This window comes from Podarcis raffonei, chromosome Z (genome assembly GCF_027172205.1).
Source record: "Podarcis raffonei isolate rPodRaf1 chromosome Z, rPodRaf1.pri, whole genome shotgun sequence".
NCBI classification, from domain to species: domain Eukaryota; kingdom Metazoa; phylum Chordata; class Lepidosauria; order Squamata; family Lacertidae; genus Podarcis; species Podarcis raffonei.
The window spans coordinates 47,096,554-47,114,354 of record NC_070621.1 but is presented as its reverse complement, the minus strand read 5'-3'; the positions used below and the strand labels follow the sequence as shown (position 1 = coordinate 47,114,354).

Genomic DNA, 17,801 nt, shown 5'->3' with positions numbered 1-17,801 from the left:
TATGGGAAGCTCTCAGAGCAGAGATCCTGCAGTAGATGGCAAGGGTTTCCGACTCTCACTTGTCTTAACAAAATTAGCAACAACGTGACTTACCTAATTAGGCTGTAAAAATGAAAAATGATAATCAGGAATGCATTTTCGTGTGAGCTCAGCTCAGTTCTGGTGCTGAAAACGAACGGCCAGGCTTCAGAATGTGCCCAGAAGCAACCTGCCCTTTAATTCTAACTTCATGTCTCTTGAACTTTGGGTGGATGTTCTTGTAGTGAAAAATAAAGTTGATCCAAACAAACCTGAAGTCTACCCTCCCCTGACACAGGCAGCATTGATAAGCTCTAATTAGACAGTTGGGAGAGGTGGAGCACCTCTGGCCTTGGAGTGGGAGACAAATGCTGGCCTCCAGCTCTTTTCATCTGGCTCCCAAGGCTCTTGCAAGGCCATACTTCACACCGGCCCTCCTTTGCAAACTCCCTTGAGCATTTGTGGCTGGTTGGAACATGTTGTTGAGATCTAATAATGCTTGCTGGCCTGGATAGATAGAAGATATTGAAAGCAGTTCTCTGCACAAAGGTAGAAATCAACATTGGTTGGAAGGCCCATTTTCACTTATGCCGCTGCCCCCACCCCCCACAAGGCAAGCACCCCCCCCTCTCAGTCCCTTGCCTTGAAGGGAATGTCAGCTAGAAAAGGTTTCCCACCCATTGCCTGAAATTTGGTTACAGCTGGGAATGAGGTGAAGTGGGAAGGGACGGATTTAAAGGTTGCACCATGCACAAGTTCAGGGAGGCAGTCGATGTGCAGGGAGAGTGGGAGGGAGCCGAGAGGCTGAAACAAGGGGTTGCGTTTGCGACTCAGTGTCTGAACAGTAAGGGGTGGGAGAGAGCTGCATTTTTTACCCTGGCCAGGCACACTGGACGATACCAGAGTCTAGCCTTCTAATGTATGCATCAGTCCCTCAGGTTGCCTGTGTGCCTCGTTGCCAAAAGCTGCCTTGTAGAAACCCAAACCAAACAACCCTTTTTATTTTCCTCATTCCTGAAACCTCCAAACCTGGTTGACTTGTCAGGGTGCATTTTGCACATTCCTGCTAGCAAGCCTGAAGGATACGCCTAGTTCAGTCATTGCTGGAAGGACAGAGAACAAGTAGTGTGATCTGACGCAGGTCTCTCTTCACCCTGGGATTGCTGCCGAATTCCAGCATCAGCGTGGAGATGGAAACCTGGAGCGCTGCAGTATGAGCTGTATGGAGGGACAGGAACTCTGCCGGGTGGCTGATAAGAAAGCAGTACATTGGGGTAAGCAAACCTGGGTAGCTGAAGAAGAAATGCCTTCCCTTAGCTCCAAATATGTCTTGTTTTGTAAGAGGAGAGGATGGGGACAATCCCAATGCATTTAAAGGGCTCAAGTAACATCATGGGAGGACGTGAGGCCTGTCAATATCCAAATGGGACTTGCAATGACAAAACGTTGCAATGTTAATCTGTTCAGGGTTCCAGCAGTTCTGTTCAAAAACCTTTATGCCCTGGTTTTCCATGGGGGGGGGGTAAGGAGGTGAGTTTTCCACACACACACCCTTTTTGCAAACGTGGTGGTTTCCCCCAGAGACCTGCTGAAGAGACCTCCTTGTGCGCTGGTGCTGCCATTCCTCCCTCTCTCATGACACCAGAACTCGTGGACATCCAACAAAGCTGATGTGGTGATTCAGGAAGGACAAAAAAAAGTGCTTCTTCAGGCTGTGTGGAGTTAAACTACAGAAGTCACTCCCACGGGAGGCAGGGAGGGCCACCAACTTGGATGGCTTTAAGAGAGGATTAGACTAAGTCGTGGAGGAGAAGGCTATGCTCCACCTTCACTGTTGGAGATTTTATGCTTCTGAATACCAGTGGCCAGGAATTACAAGCAGGCTGTTTCACTCAGGTCCTGCATGCAGGCTTCTCACGGGCATCTCCATGAGAGCAGGATGCTAGACTAGATGGGTCATTAGCCCATTCCAACAGGCTCTTCATATGTTCTTATTTGGGCTATCAGCCTATCACAGCTTGAACACTGGAAGGGGCAATATGCCCCCTGAATACCTGTTGCTGGTGAGTCTGAGCAGAGGAAAGCTGGTGTTGTTTGTGTGCTTTTCATGGACTGCCAGGAGGCATCTGCTTTGCAACGGTGGTAGACTAGATAAATTTAACATGACGGTCCTTTAAATCATATCCTTTGCAGTTTGCAACCCTCCATACTGAATGGCACATAAAGGTTAAGGTACCCCTGCCCGTACGGGCCAGTCGTGTCCGACTCTAGGGTTGCGCGCTCATCTCGCTCAAGAGGCCATGAGCTGGCGCCGTCTGAAGACACTTCCGGGTCACGTGGCCAGCGTGACGAAGCTGCAGCTGGCGAGCCAGCACCAGCGCAGCACACGGAAACACCCGCTATAAAGCCGTCCCTATTTATCTACTTGCACTTAGGGGTGCTTTCGAACTGCTAGGTGGGCAGGAGCTGGGACCGAAAGACGGGAGCTCACCCCACCGCGGGGATTCGAACCGCTGACCATATGATCGGCAAGTCCTAGGCACTGAGGTTTTACCCACAGCGCCACCCACGTTCCAAATGGCACATATGAGTCACGTACTGAGAGCATGTCGTTCAAATAAAACAAATACAAAGTTTAACGAAGTTCTGGTGGGCTGAAGCTAACTATAATTTCAAGCCTACATGCATAGGTGCCAACTCCCTGGGGCCCTGGGTGCCCGAGCACCCACAAAATTCCCCATGAAGGGGCTGGGCACCAACATATTTCAGTGCCAGGGCCATGCACACTGCATGGCACCCGCGGTCCCGGGCACTCACGGCCGCAGGGCCAAGCTGGCACTCCTGACTGCATGCACAATAATAATTAGTAAATATTATTAATAATAATAAAATTTAAAAGCACTCTAACCTACCTGGACGCGGGTGGCGCTGGGACGCGGGTGGCGCTGTGGGTAAAAGCCTCAGTGCCTAGGACTTGCCGATCGAAAGGTCGGCGGTTCGAATCCCCGCGGCGGGGTGCGCTCCCGTTGCTCGGTCCCAGCGCCTGCCAACCTAGCAGTTCGAAAGCACCCCCGGGTGCAAGTAGATAAATAGGGACCGCTTACTGACGGGAAGGTAAACACCGTTTCCGTGTGCTGTGCTGGCTCGCCAGATGCAGCTTTGTCACGCTGGCCACGTGACCCGGAAGTGTCTCCGGACAGCGCTGGCCCCCGGCCTCTTGAGTGAGATGAGCGCACAACCCTAGAGTCGGACACGACTGGCCCGTACGGGCAGGGGTACCTTTACCTTTAACCTACCTGGAGAGTCAAGCCCTCCACCTGCCATGGGGGAGGGGAGGGGGGCAGGTGAACCTGGAGACATCAGCTCTGCCCTGGGGTCCAGCAACCCTATATTGTATCCATCTCCTTTAACAAGAAAGGCAATTCTTTCTCCTTCATCATCATAGCCAATTTCAAGCAAACAACCCCCTGCCCCGCTCTGTTGAGTAATCTGCTCTTGACTGCACAGGCAGTGATAGCTTAGAACATAAACGGTGACCAATGATACAGTAAAGTTTGGTTTTAGGGTAACACAAAAACTAAGGAAAACAAGATTAAGACCCATCTGAGAAAATATGGAAAGCCTTTATTGACTACTGTATACAAGGGTAAAAATCACTGTGAGCTTGTTCCCTGCCCTTGATATACTCTAAACTACTCTTCACCTCAAAACTCCTGTAAAGAAAATATAAAGCAGAAATAAATTATTGAGATTACCAGTATGTATAATTATTGAGTCTTTTTCAACCTGTTTATTACCCACCCTTTGCATCTGTTTTGTTTATTTTGTTTTTAATTTGCAACTTTAAAATAGTTTAATGAAGCATATTTTTTGAGCCAGAACCCACTCTTCTATCACTTTGTTTCTCTTTGTTTTTAGGCACAGACAAAAGTCCCTAGAAATGGAAGAGAGGAAGGACTCCACAAAGCTGAGCAAATGCAAGCAGCCTGTGAAAACAGAGTGGGGAGCCCAGTGTGTGGTGTTTACCTACTTCCAAGGAGACATTAACAGTGTGGTGGATGAGCACTTCTCTAGAGCACTGAGCGCATCCAAAACTCCACAGGATTTGAGCAGAAAGAACAGTGGTGAGGATGGAATTGTAAAACATGGTGAGCTTCTCCTCCACATTTTCTGGCTACTGGTTACTTATGTAATAATGTTGACTTACTGTGGACAAGAAACTTGTACAGCCACAGCTGCACTGTGGTTCTCTCCCTCAAAGAATTCTGGGCACTGTAGTTTAGCCATTGCAGAGACACAATTTCCATCAAACTTTAACATACTACAGTGCCCAGAATTCTTTGATGGAGAGAATGTGCTTTGAACGTGCTTTGAATGTGCAGTGTGCTCACAGCCTCCATGATAGTTTCCAGACAACCTGCTTACTGAGCAGTCATTCTGACTGCTTAGTAGGGAAGTTATACACTGTGGCATCAAAGAAGTGCTACCCTACATTTTCCTGTGTGTTTTCCTGCCTCTTTTTGTGATGGGGGAGGGGGAACAGCTGTCCTCTTTCTCCTCCATTTCATTTATGAATCAATTTGCATGAAGCACCATGAAGTGATTGGCAATATTATAACCCAGATACAAATACATGAAACAGCCTAAAACAGCCACGGCACATACAAAAGACCAATTCAAATCCATGACAGATACAAACTCAGGAATGATTGGTAACAACTGGACTTGGTTGGGTGGCCCAGGGTGTGTGGGGTCACTGGAGATGGAGAGATTTGTTTTAGCTTTCTCCTTACCTTCCACTCTTGCAAAGATACTTTGAGGACTTAAGCAATACAGGTGCTAAAACAGAAGTAGGTTTTTGGTGGCCAGACTCCAGTGGTTCTTGGTATACATTACTGGAGGGCATGATTCTGTCTTTCAATAGCTGGGCTTCCTGGAAGCCTTTTCACAGGGTAAGAAGGAAAAAGATTTCATGGTTGTGCCCACTGAGTGATGCTTTCCTAGCACATCCTTTAGTCATGAGTATCCTTATGTTTGGGACGCGGGTGGCTCTGTGGGAGCCTAGGACTTGCCGATCAGAAGGTCGGTGGTTCAAATCCCCACGACAGGGTGAACTCCCATTGCTCGGTCCCTGCTCCTGCCAACCTAGCAGTTCGAAAGCACGTCAAAGTGCAAGTAGATCAATAGGTACCGCTCTGGCAGGAAGGTAAACGGCGTTTCCGTGTGCTGCTCTGGTTCACCAGAAGCAGCTTCGTCATGCTGGCCACATGACCCGGAAGCTGTACACCAGCTCCCTCAGCCAATAAAGCGAGATGAGCGCCGCAACCCCAGAGTTGGCCACGACTGGACCAAATGGTCAGGGGTCCCTTTACCTTTATCTTTATGTTTGGGTGACATGTGGTCTCTCTGCGTTTTTGGCGGTTGTATTTATTATAAAACAATTTCAAAATGCAATAAAAATGCATTGATTACATCCTTCCTCCTTTTAATAAACAGAAAGCCACACATCTTCCCAGCAGTGGAACTTCTCGCCGCAATGGGCTAAGCCGTACCATGCACCGCCTCCTTTAAACCTATCTAGCTCGGATGATAATGCAGCTGCTGCAGCGACAAGCCCCTATCCTCCTCCTCTTCTCCAGGGCATCACACCACCAGCTACAGAGCTATGGCAGTTGCCTTCAGGGGGCAACCCAAATTTGACTGCAGCTTCAGTGTACCCTCCCTCTATGCCCGACGTGCATATGACGCAGGGGTCTGTGTCAGATGGGAAATACGGGTCCCTGCTGGGTCTCCTGCAACAGGAAAGGTGTCCTTCGTCGGTCCAGGAGCCTCTCAATTCTGGATCTGCTTGTCCTACCAGCTCTGCTAGGTTACAAAATATGAGCCAGAGTTTAACTTCTGGGGGAGGTAAGTAAATATCGGCTTACTTTGATTGTTATGGCTTTTATAAATAGAAAGGGACCAGGAGAGAAGAAGCACTTAAATGAAAAATGCTGGAAGGATATGTTACAACAGCTCATTGCTGCTGTTGAATGAAATAGAAACAAATACTGGTTGAATGATTGTGCAATATTGTGATTGTGCAATATGATCGTATGATATCACCATTGAATGATATGATTGTATGATAATAAGGTTGGGTATTATGATTGTATGATATTATGATAAAACATGTAAACAGGAGCATTTGTGAGGGCATCTAGTGGGGGAGTTTGAGGGGGAGGCCTGGAGTGCCACCTCACAGTGTACATAGGACCAAGAGACATGGATGGCGAGGGAGCTGCTGCAGTGACCTGCAATACCTGTGCCATGTTTCACTTCCTGCCTGAGAATGTGCAAAACTACGCCTGCCCCAGGTGACTGGCAGAGAGGGTGCATCAAATTGAGGCCCGCTTATTCACACTTTGAGCTGTTGGTATAGATGAGGAAATTCTTGACAGAGCAAAGTGGACAGTCTTGGAACAGCAACGAAGACTGGGTGCTCCTAGGGAGGAGGAAGATTGCCCATTGCAGGAGACAAACACCTGGAGGAATGTGACACACAGAACCAGGAGTGCCAGTAGCCATGCTGCGTCACTGGAGTTGCAAAATTGATTCCATGCCCTTATCTCAGACACTGATTCTGGGCCAGAGGAGCAAGGACAGCAGTTGTAGACTTCAGAAAACACAGAGGTGGCTGTGGAAGATGCAGTGTACCAATTCCTCCAAAACAACTCCCCAGAAGAGGAAGAGAGGTGTGGTGGCAGGAGGGACTCCCTGCTGAGGGGAACAGAGGCTGTGTGGTGGTAACAGGATGTCCTGGAAGGTTCATGATGTGACAGAGAAGTTGCCAAGCCTTATAAAGCTCATTGACCACAACCCCTTCCTTTTGATTCATGTACGTACAAATGATACTACCAGAGACAGCCTTCCATAGCAAGGGGCTACGGGACTCTGGGTGGGAAGCAGAAGGGCCTTGGGCCACAGGTGTTTTTTTCATCACTGCTTCCTGTTGAAGGTCATGGCCCAGGAAGAGAGAGGAAAATACTGGAAGTAAACCACTGGCTACACAAGTGGTGTCATCAGGAAGAGTTTGGCTTCTTGGACCATGGTCTCTGCTTCCTTGAGGAAGGACTTCTGGCAAGAGATGGGGTGCACCTCACAGTGGTTGGCAAGAATGTCTTTGCTGAGAGTCTCACAAACCTGATCAGAAGAGCTTTAAATTAAATTCTGAGGGCGAGATAACATTCCAGACAACAGGGGAACACCTGGTACTAGTGATAATACATTCACTGATGCACAGGAAGCTGAGGTGGTACTGCAGAAACTTGGTAAAGGCTAGGAAACTACAATAAGGAAGCAGCCAGAGGGAATGACTCATGGTTTCAGATGTCTCTATACTAAAGCACAGAGTATGGGAAACAAGCAAGACATATTTGAGCCTCCCTAGAGCAGATTACTAAGCATTCAAAAAGGAGAGATATAGTAGTCAAGGGAGACTTCAACTACCCCAATATCTGTAGAACTCAAACTCTGCCAAGAATGTAAGGTCCAACAAATTCCTCAATTGCCTCGCTGACCATTTCATTTCCCAGAAGGTGGAAGAAGCAACAAGGGGATCATCTATCTACCTGGTCTTCACCAACAGGAAGGAGCTGATGGACAAAGTGGAAGTCCTCAGAAACTTTGGAGGAAATGATTATGTCCTCTTGGGTTTCACAGAGGCAAGGGAAAGCTGAGTGTACTTGGGTATGCACTCTGGATTTTAAGAAGGTTGATTTTGAAAAGCTTCAGGAAATACTGGGTGAGATTCCATGGTCAGAAATACTCAAAGAAAAGGGACTCCAAAATGGATGGGAGTTTCTTAAAGATGAAATATTGAAGGCACAAAAGCAGACAATTCCTACAAAAAAGAAAAGTGGGAGGCATCTAAAGAAAGCAGTGTGGCTGCATAAGGAGCTTACAGGTGAGCTGAGATTTAAGAAGGGTATGAATGAATGAATTTATTAATACGGTCACAGACCAGCGTCAGCACACACAATATCACAGATCATAAAAAATATATATCAGAAATACAAAAGACCATATGAATATAACAAGGATTTAAATATAAAAATTAAAATTAATTATTAGTGTGCCCCCTGTAATTAACATTTAGGGGTTTAGTCACTATGGAATACCACTTGCTTCCTGCGATTGATTGCAGACGCACAGAATTTAGCTACATTTAATGTAGTCTTGGGATTCTTATCCTCTAGCAGTAGTTTTAAACTATGGTGTTCCGATTCTTTCCTGGACTTTTGCAAAACAGGTGTAATAAAAGTCAAACGTATATCCTCATAAAAATGACAACGTAATAGTACATATGAAGCAGTTTCAACTTCCAACGAGCCACAAGGGCAGACCCGTGCTGTGTATGGTTTACCCTCAAATCTGCCCTGAAGTAAGGCAGAAGGGAGAACGTTGAATCTGGCGAGGGTAAAAGACCGTCTGTATTTGGGTACCTGAAGACCTGACAGATAGTTAGCTGGAGAGAAACCTCTCCCATGGTCCCTTATTGCTGGATGTTTAATCATTTCGCTCATGTGGCATTGTAATTCTACGTCCCAGATACGCTGGCGAATTGTAGTCCTAGCTTTCTCGAAGCCTGTTGCTATCAGGGTCTGCTGTGGGATCCCCAAGCCTTTAAGCTTTTCCAGCAGTGTAGCTTTCCATTTGGATTGGTAGGTATCTAGTAAGGTTAAAGGTGCCAGCCCAATCGGGAAGAAAATAAGCTTTAGCCAATAATGGATCTTCAATATCCATATCCGAGTACTGATAGGAATTTGCCCAACCTCCAAACGGACCGCTATGTTGGATACGCAAGAGGGGATCCCCAGCAGGCAGCGGAAAAACTTAGTTTGGAATGCCTCTAAGAGAGTAAGGTTTTTAAAGCTGCAGATCTGGGATCCATATAACAATTGTGATAGTATTTTGGCAGCAAAGACCTGGGAGGCTGCCGGTATGTGTTGGCCCCCTTTCCCATAGAAGAATCTTATTAACGCTTTGGTAGATCTTTCTGCATTTGCAATAGTATTATTAATCTGAAAGCGCCAGGAGCCCCTTTCCTGGAAGGTTACACCCAGGTATTTAAAGGTTGCTACCTGTTCTATTGAGCGATTGTCTATTCTCCATTTATGCCTCCTCCTTTTTTTAGAGAACACCATGACTTTGGATTTGTTGTAGTTAATTGTTAGTTGTTCGATGCTGCAATATTTGGTAAGAGATCTCAAAAGTTTTCTTAATCCAACACAAGAAAAAGACATTAAGACTGTGTCATCCGCATATAAAAGGACCGGGAGGGGCGTACCAGCCAATTTGGGGGGATGGGCATTTTCTTTCTCCGTATTTCCTACTAGCGAGTTGATATAGAAGTTAAATAGAGTAGGCGCAAGGACACACCCTTGCCTGACCCCCTGGTGGATTTGGATTTCTTTGGATAGGTGGCCCTGTCGGTCACACCTTACCCGGATCCGTGTATTTTCATATAGACTGTGGATGAGATACAGTAGGCGTTTGTTTATATTTGCGGCGCTTAGCTTTCCCCAAAGCCTGTCCCTCGGTATTAAATCAAAAGCAGATTTGAAATCTATAAAGGCCACGTATAGGGAACCTCCTTTTCTTGATGTATATTTCTCCACAAGATGTTGGAGAACAAGGCCCTGGTCTAAAGTTGACCGATTTGCCCTAAAACCAGCCTGCGCTTCTGAAAGAATGTGGTCTTGTTCCAACCAGTTCACTAATTTGTCGCATAGGTGGGCAGCGTACAATTTGCTAATGATACTTAGGAGGCTGATTGGCCTGTAATTAGCCGGATCTGATCGGCTCCCTTTCTTGAATAAAGGGATGATGATTGCTAGTCCCCAGTCCTCAGGGAAAGTGGCCGATTGATCTATGCTGGTAAATAGGGCAGCTAGCACAGGGGCCCACCATTCAACATTAGCCTTGAGGAGTTCCGGTGTAATATTGTCTACGCCGGGTGCTTTTCCAGGTTTAAGGGATTGGATGAGCCTATAGATCTCTTCAGTTGCTACTGGGGGCCATTCGGCGCCAATATCACTCGGAGCTGGGGGCATGGCCTGCAGATGTTGATTTGATGTATATAAGGATAGAAAGTAAGCCTCCCAAATCCCAACTGGTATAGTATAATCAATTTCAATCGGGGAGTCTTGCCAACTTTTCGCGACTATTTTCCAAAAAGTGGCTGAGTCTTTCCTTCGAGAGGCCTCTAATAAACGTTGCCACTCCCCCCTTTGGGCCTGAAGCTTTTTCTTTTTAATCAGATCTTTATATTTACGTTTGGCTTCGAACCATTCCGCAGGAAGCAAGGGTAGGTTCGCTGCTTTGTAATTCCTGTACTTATCCAGCAAAGAACGCTTTGTAGCAATACATTCCTGATCAAACCAGGGTTTGGATTTGTTGGGGAATAAAGGTTGGCGCGATGTCTTTTTTTGGGTCAGGTGGGGTTGCAAAAGTGAGATCAGATCCTGGAACAAGATTATTCTGGAATCAGAACATGGTGAATTTAAGAGATTATCTCAAGAAGGGTATGTCTAAGAAATGGAAGAAAGGGGAAATCGTGAAGAAAGAGTATACACGAGTAGCCAACAGTTACAGGGAGTTGCCTCTGTCTTCACCCAGAATGAAAGTAGTGCCCACCCTGATGTTAACAGAATAAATGACGCAAGAAGGGAAGTGCAGCCCAAGATAGGACAAGAGGTAGTAAGGGAACACCTAGTTACAATAAATGAATTCAAATAACCAGGGCCTGACGAGCTGCACCCAAGGGTACTCAAGGAGCTTGCAAATGTAATCTCCAAGGCTTTGTCTATAAAGGTAAAGGTAAAGGTACCCCTGCCCGTACGGGCCAGTCTTGCCAGACTCTGGGGTTGTGCGCCCATCTCACTCAAGAGGCCGGGGGCCAGCGCTGTCCGGAGACACTTCCGGGTCACGTGGCCAGCGTGACAAAGCTGCATCTGGCGAGCCAGCGCAGCACACGGAAACGCCGTTTACCTTCCCGCCAGTAAGCGGTCCCTATTTATCTACTTGCACCCGGGGGTGCTTTCGAACTGCTAGGTTGGCAGGCGCTGGGACCGAGCAACGGGAGCGCACCCCGCCGCGGGGATTCGAACTGCCAACCTTTCGATCGGCAAGCCCTAGGCGCTGAGGCATTTACCCACAGCGCCACCCGCGTCCCTGCTTTGTCTATAACCTTTGAGAATTCTTGGAGAACAGGTGAGGTGCCTACAGACTGGAGGTGGGGAAACGTTGTCCCCATCTTCAAACAAGGGGAAAGAGAAGATCCAAGTAATTACCAACTGGTCAGCTTAACATCAATACCAGGAAAGGTCCTAGAGCAGATCATTTAACAGTTGGTGAGCACTTAGAAAAGGATGCTGTGATTACTAAGACCGAGCATTGGTTTTTCAAAAGCAAGTCCTGCCAGACAAATCTCATTTTTTAAATTAGAATTAGAAGCTTGGTGGATCAGGGGAATGCTGTGGATGTAGTGTATCTTGATCTCAGGAAGGCTTTTGCCAAAGTCCTCCAATATATTATTATGGAGAAGGTGGTAAAATGTGGGCTGGGTGAGGTAACAGTTAGGTGGCTTTGTAGCTGGTTGCTCACTAATGGTTCCTCATCACTCTGGAAAAAAGAAAGAAGTGGGGGCTGCAGGGTTCTGTATTGGGCCCATCTTTATAAATGACTTGGATGAAGGTATTGAAGGGATGGTAATCAAATTTGCAGATTACACCAAACAGGGAGAGGTAGCCCTCCTTGAGCGGTCCAGAGGGTGGCAACACGGCTTTTCTGCAGTAGCTCCCCATTGTGGAATGCTCTCCCAGGGAAATTCAGCTGGCGCCTTCATTATACATCTTTAGGCACCTTTGACAGACTGACATACAATGCCCTTTTAAATGTGATGGGGAGGAGGCATTATTGGTTTGTTTTTGTTCTTATTTTTATTATGTATTTTGTGTTTTTTATATAGTAATTTTATGTTGTAAACTGCCCTAAGATCTATGGATAAAGAGAGTTACACGAATTTACTAAATAATACTAATAATAACTAATGCCTTTGAATAGAAAATCAGGATTCAATATGTGCTTAACAGATTGGAGCACTGGGCCCAAACTAATAAAATGAATTTCTCTTGGGACAAATGTCAGATTCTACACTTAGACAAGAAGAACCAGATTCACAAATATAGGATGGGGGACACCTGGCTTAATAGCACTACAGGTGAAACTCAAAAAAATAGAATATCATGGAAAAGTTCATTTATTTCAGTAATTCAGCTTAAAAGGTGAAACTAATATATGAGATAGACTCATGACAGTGCCACTGTATTCTGCTCTGGTCAGACCTCACCTGGAGTACTGGGTCCAGTTCTGGGCACCACAGTTCAAGAAGGACACTGACAAACTGGAACGTGTCCAGAGGAGGGCAACCAAAATGGTCAAAGGCCTGGAAACGATGCCTTATGAGGAACGGCTAAGGGAGCTGGGCATGTTTAGCCTGGAGAAGAGGAGGTTAAGGGGTGATATGATAGCCATGTTCAAATATATAAAAGGATGTCACATAGAGGAGGGAGAAAGGTTGTTTTCTGCTGCTCCAGAGAAGTGGACACAGAGCAATGGTTCCAAACTACAAGAAAAAAGATTCCACCTAAACATTAGGAAGAACTTCCTGACAGTAAGAGCTGTTCGATAGTGGAATTTGCTGCCAAGGAGTGTGGTGGAGTCTCCTTCTTTGGAGGTCTTTAAGCAGAGGCTTGACAACCATATGTCAGGAGTGCTCTGATGGTGTTTCCTGCTTGGCAGGGGGTTGGACTCGATGGCCCTTGTGGTCTCTTCCAACTCTATGATTCTATGATTCTATGACATGCAAAGCGAGATATGTCAAGCCTTTATTTGTTATAATTGTGATGATTATGGCATACAGCTGATGAAAACCCCAAATTAACAATCTCAGAAAATTAGAATATTAAATGAAATCAGCAAAACAAGGATTGCAAATAGAGCAATATTGGACCTCTGAGAAGTAGAAGCATGCATATGTACTCAGTACTTGGTCCGGGCCCCTTTTGCATCAATTACTGCCTCAATGCGGCGTGGCATGGATGCTATCAGCCTGTGGCACTGCTGAGGTGTTATGGAAGACCAGGATGCTTCAATAGCAGCCTTCAGCTCTTCTGCATTGCTCGGTCTCATGTCTCTCATCTTTCTCTTGGCAATGCCCCATAGATTCTCTATGGGGTTCAGGTCAGGCAAGTTTGCTGGCCAATCAAGCACAGTAATCCCATGGGCACTGAACCAGGTTTTGGTACTTTTGGTAGTGTGGGCAGGTGCCAAGTCCTGCTGGAAAATGAAGTCAGTATCCCCATAAAGCTCGTCTGCGGAAGGAAGCATGAAGTGCTCCAAAATCTCCTGGTAGACGGTTGCGTTGACCCTGGACTTAATGAAGCACAGTGGACCAACACCAGCTGATGACAGGGCTCCCCAAATCAACACAGACTGTGGAAACTTCACAATGGACTTCAAGCATCTGGCATTGTGTGCCTCCCCATTCTTCCTCCAGACTCTGGGTCCTTGTTTTCCAAATGAGATGCAAAAGTTGCTCTCATCAGAAAAGAGGACTTGGGACCACTGAGCAACAGACCAGTTTTTTTGTTTTGATTTGTTTTAGCCCAGGTAAGACGCTTCTGACGTTGTTTCTTGTTCAGGAACAGCTTGACAAGAGGAATACGACATTTGAAGCCCATCTCCAGGATCCGTCTGTGTGTGGTGGCTCTTGATGCACTAACTCCAGCCTCAGTCCACTCCTTGTGAAAGTCCCCAACATGTTTGAATGGTCTTTTCCTGACAATCCTCTCCAGGTTGCAGTCATCCCTGCTGCTTGTGCACCTTTTTCTTACACACTTTCCCCTTCCGCATAACTTTCCATTAATGTGCTTCAATACAGCACTTTGGGAACATCCAACTTCTTCTGCAATTACCTTTTGAGGCTTTCCCTCCTTATGGAGAGTCTCAATGATGGCTTTCTGCACAAGTGTCAGGTCAGCAGCCTTCCCCATGATTGTGCTTCCTACTGAACCAGACTGAGAGACCATTTAAAGGCTCAGGAACCCATTGCAGGTGCTATGGATTGAATAGCTACTGCACCTTTACACAATATTCTAATTTTCTGAGATTGTTAATTTGGGGTTTTCATCAGCTATATGCCATGATCATCACCATTATAACAAATAAAGGCTTGACATTTCTGGCTTGGCATGTCATGAGTCTATTTCATATATTAGTTTCACCTTTTAAATTTTAACTTTTAAGTTAAATTACTGAAATAAATGAACTTTTCTATGATATTCTAATTTTTTGAGTTTCACCTGTACATGTGAAAAGGATCTAGGGGTCTTGGTCAGGGGTCAGCAAACTTTTTCAGCAGGGGGCCGGTTCACTGTCCCTCAGACCTTGTGGGGGGCCAGACTATTTTTTTTTGGGGGGAATGAATGAATTCCTATGCCCCCAAAATAAACCAGAGATGCATTTTAAATAAAAGCACACATTCTACTCATGTAAAAACACGCTGATTCTTGGACCATCCGTGGGCCGGATTTAGAAGGCGATTGGGCCAGATTCGGCTCTGGGGCCTTAGTTTGCCTACCCATGGTCTTGGTGGACCACAAGCCTAACCTGAGTCAACAGTGTGATGCAGCAGCAAAAACAGCTAATGCTATTCTAGACTGCATCAACACAAGTATAGTGTCCAGATCAAGGGAAGTAAAAGTACCGTTTTATTCTGCCTTGGTCAGACCACATCTGGAATAATGGGTCTAATTTTGGGCACCACAATTTAAGAAGGAGATTGAAAAGCTGGAACATGTGCAGAAGAGGTGACCAAGACGATCAAGGGTCTAGAAGCCAAACCTGAGGAGGAACGGTTGAATGAGCTGGGTATGTTTAGCCTGGAAAAGAGGAGACTGAGAAGAGATACGACAGCCATCTTCAAATATCTCAAGGGCTGTCACATGGAGGAGGGAGCAAGTTTGTTTTCTCCTGCTCTCGAGGGTAGGACTCAAACCAATGGCTTCAAGTTACAAGAAAGGAGATTCTGACTAAACATTAGGAAGAACTTTCTGATGGCAAGAGCTATTGACAGTGGAACGGACTCTTTCTGTGGTCTTGGACTCTCCTTCCTTGGAGGTTTTTAAGCAGAGGTTGGCTGGCCATCTGTCATGGAGGCTTTAACTGAGATTCCTGCATTGCAGGAGGTTGAACATGGTGACCCTTGGGGTCCCTTCCAACTCTGGTTTATTCTATGGTGTTTAGGGTTTATTAGACTATATAGTGTAAAACTCAAAAATGTGTTTTGGTTGCATTTTCAGAGTGACAGCGCTAGTCACAACTCGCTTGAGCTGTCTTGGGGCTCTTCTTACAACCATGATGGATGGTGTCCTAAGTTGCTTCATGCACCTGTTTTGTCATTGGTGTTGCCTTGGATCTGCTAGGTAGGGTGATGATGTTCTTTGCCCGCCAAGTGCTCAAAACTGGTGTCTTTTGAGACGTTTTGATTACAGAGCTATTTTTCAGAACAACCCGCCTGTTGCACAGGCCATTTATTAGGGTCTGTTTATAGTAACTGAAACTGCAGTTGCCTTGAAAAAATTGCCTCCACTGTGGCCTCTTCTCTAGCTCACCCTCATCTCCCAGGCAGTGATGGAGAGCCCATGCAATGGTTAACTGGCACACCATCCTCTGGTCCCTAAGCTTATTGGCTGGCTTTGGGTCAGTCATGCTTCTCTCAGCCTACCCTACCTCACAAAGTTGTTGTGAGAATTAAATAGGGGTGTGTGTGAGAGAGGGGGGGGTATAGAATTAGGGTTTGGCCCTCCAGATGTTCCTGAACTACAACTCCCATGAGCCCCAGCATGGTCAAGGGTGATGGGAGTTATAGTTCATCTGGCAGGCCCAAGTTTCCCCATGCCTGGGTTAAATGAATAGATTTAAAATATTTTGAGGGTCTAGCAATGTGCCTTCCACACAGTTAATAAGTGTAAGGATTTATTATTTTTAATCCAAGAGCTTATAGCAACAGGCAAAAACCATCTTAGAATAGCATTAAATGTTTTCTCTTTTGCTCTGGGGCAGGTGTGGGGAACCTGGTGAAACGGCAACATTGGCTAGTGTGAGTTGTACTTCAGCAGCATCTGGAGGGCCAAAATCTTTCCTACATGTAATTGAAGTGATTAGTTTATTGAACAGCATGGGCCTAATTATTATTACTTAATTAATTTTTTTAATCATCGAAACTTTATCAGACAAGAAGCACATTAACAGCAAATGCGACATACACAACAAAATCCAATCGTGAACTTAGTTCTCACACTGTACTGTAAGTTGCTACACAGAGAGAAAAAACTGGAGCAACCAGAGGACACAAATAATTATCTTTACAGTGGTACCTCGGGTTACAGACGCTTTAGGTTACAGACTCTGCTAACTCAGAAATAGTACCTCGGGTTAAGAACTTTGCTTCAGGCTGAAAACAGAAATCGCGTAGCTGTGGTGGGAGGCCCCATTAGCTAAAGTGGTGCTTCAGGTTAAGAACAGTTTCAGGTTAAGAACGGACCTCCAGAACAAATTAAGTTCTTAACCCGAGGTACCACTGTAGACATAAGTAAATGAAATGCAGAGGTTCCATCAGCCCTCCCTTGTTTCCTGCCCCTAATATCCTCCTCTTTAAGATTAACTATTTCCCCACTAATATCCTCCCTATTTTCCAGGTATCCTTGAAAATGATAGAAGAAGAGATCTCTACTTTTAGAAAATGGACACATTTGTTTATTGTTTCTGGCACAGAGGAATCTCCTGTGTGGACATTTTCCAAACAACAACAACAGCAATCAGCCACTGTGATGAAGAGGAGAACATCAGTCATCCCCACCTCCAACCTCCGTTTGCAGACCTTCCGGTGCTCCTTTGAAAATATATATGCTGGGTGTGGGGAATCTTCAGCTTTCCAGATGTTGCTGGACTACAGCTCCTATCATCAGTGGCCTTTGTCCAGGCTTGCTGGGCTGATGGGAGTTGTAGTTCAGCAACACCTGGAGAGCCAAAGGTTGCCTCCCCCACAACACCTGGTCTATATACAAGAACATGCTACCACGTACACCATGTTTTTTAATTTCCCTTTTGCTTGCCTTTTCAACAACCCTAATGCAGCATGCTTGGCACATGGGGGACTCTTTCCATCTGGAAGACCCCCAGATCCTACTTTTCACACCAGCTGAAGCTTGCCATCAACTTCCAGAGTGTTTGCTGGTCGTCAAAAGAGAAGAGAAGCACCAGCTGTGGTGGAGGTGCATGGCTGCAGGCGTAAAAACTCTATGGGGTGTGATAAGAAAGCCAGACCTTAGAGATCATTGTGTCAGTCTAGATTCTCCAATATCTGATATGTGTTAATGGATGTGAAAATTATTTGTTTTCCTGAAGAAACAAAATAAAAAAATTCCTTCCAGTAGCACCTTAAGGACCAACTAAGTTTGTTATTGGTATGAGCTTTTGTGTGCGAAAGTTCATACCAATAACAAACTTAGTTGGTCTCCGAGGTGCTACTGGAAGGAATTTTTTTATTTTGTTTTGACTACAGCACACCAACACGGCTACCTACTTGTTTTCCTGAAGAACATTCTCAGTTCACCCTGCTATAGATCCCTCAGCTCCTACTCTTCTCTAAAGGAGGAAAATTTAATAGAAAAAGATTA

General features: G+C 45.8%; 1 protein-coding gene across 1 annotated transcript; it reads left to right on the top strand.

The window, feature by feature from the left end:
- Nucleotides 1–1,005: 1,005 nt before the first annotated feature.
- VGLL1 (vestigial like family member 1) lies at nucleotides 1,006–17,566 on the top strand. The gene is made up of 4 exons (XM_053374070.1): nucleotides 1,006–1,292; nucleotides 3,937–4,166; nucleotides 5,515–5,925; nucleotides 16,821–17,566. The coding sequence occupies exons 2-4, from the start codon at nucleotides 3,959–3,961 to the stop codon at nucleotides 16,859–16,861; spliced, it is 660 nt and encodes a 219-aa protein (XP_053230045.1). The 5' UTR covers nucleotides 1,006–1,292; nucleotides 3,937–3,958; the 3' UTR covers nucleotides 16,862–17,566.
- The last annotated feature ends 235 nt before the right edge of the window (nucleotides 17,567–17,801 follow it).

Excerpts from the sequence above, each read along its gene's own strand:
- VGLL1 (XM_053374070.1), top strand. The coding sequence starts at position 3,959 with ATGGAAGAGAGGAAGGACTCCACAAAGCTGAGCAAATGCAAGCAGCCT. Across the intron at positions 4,167-5,514 it reads GGATGGAATTGTAAAACATG|AAAGCCACACATCTTCCCAG; the intron begins GTGAGCTTCTCC and ends TTTAATAAACAG. Across the intron at positions 5,926-16,820 it reads GAGTTTAACTTCTGGGGGAG|GTATCCTTGAAAATGATAGA; the intron begins GTAAGTAAATAT and ends CCTATTTTCCAG.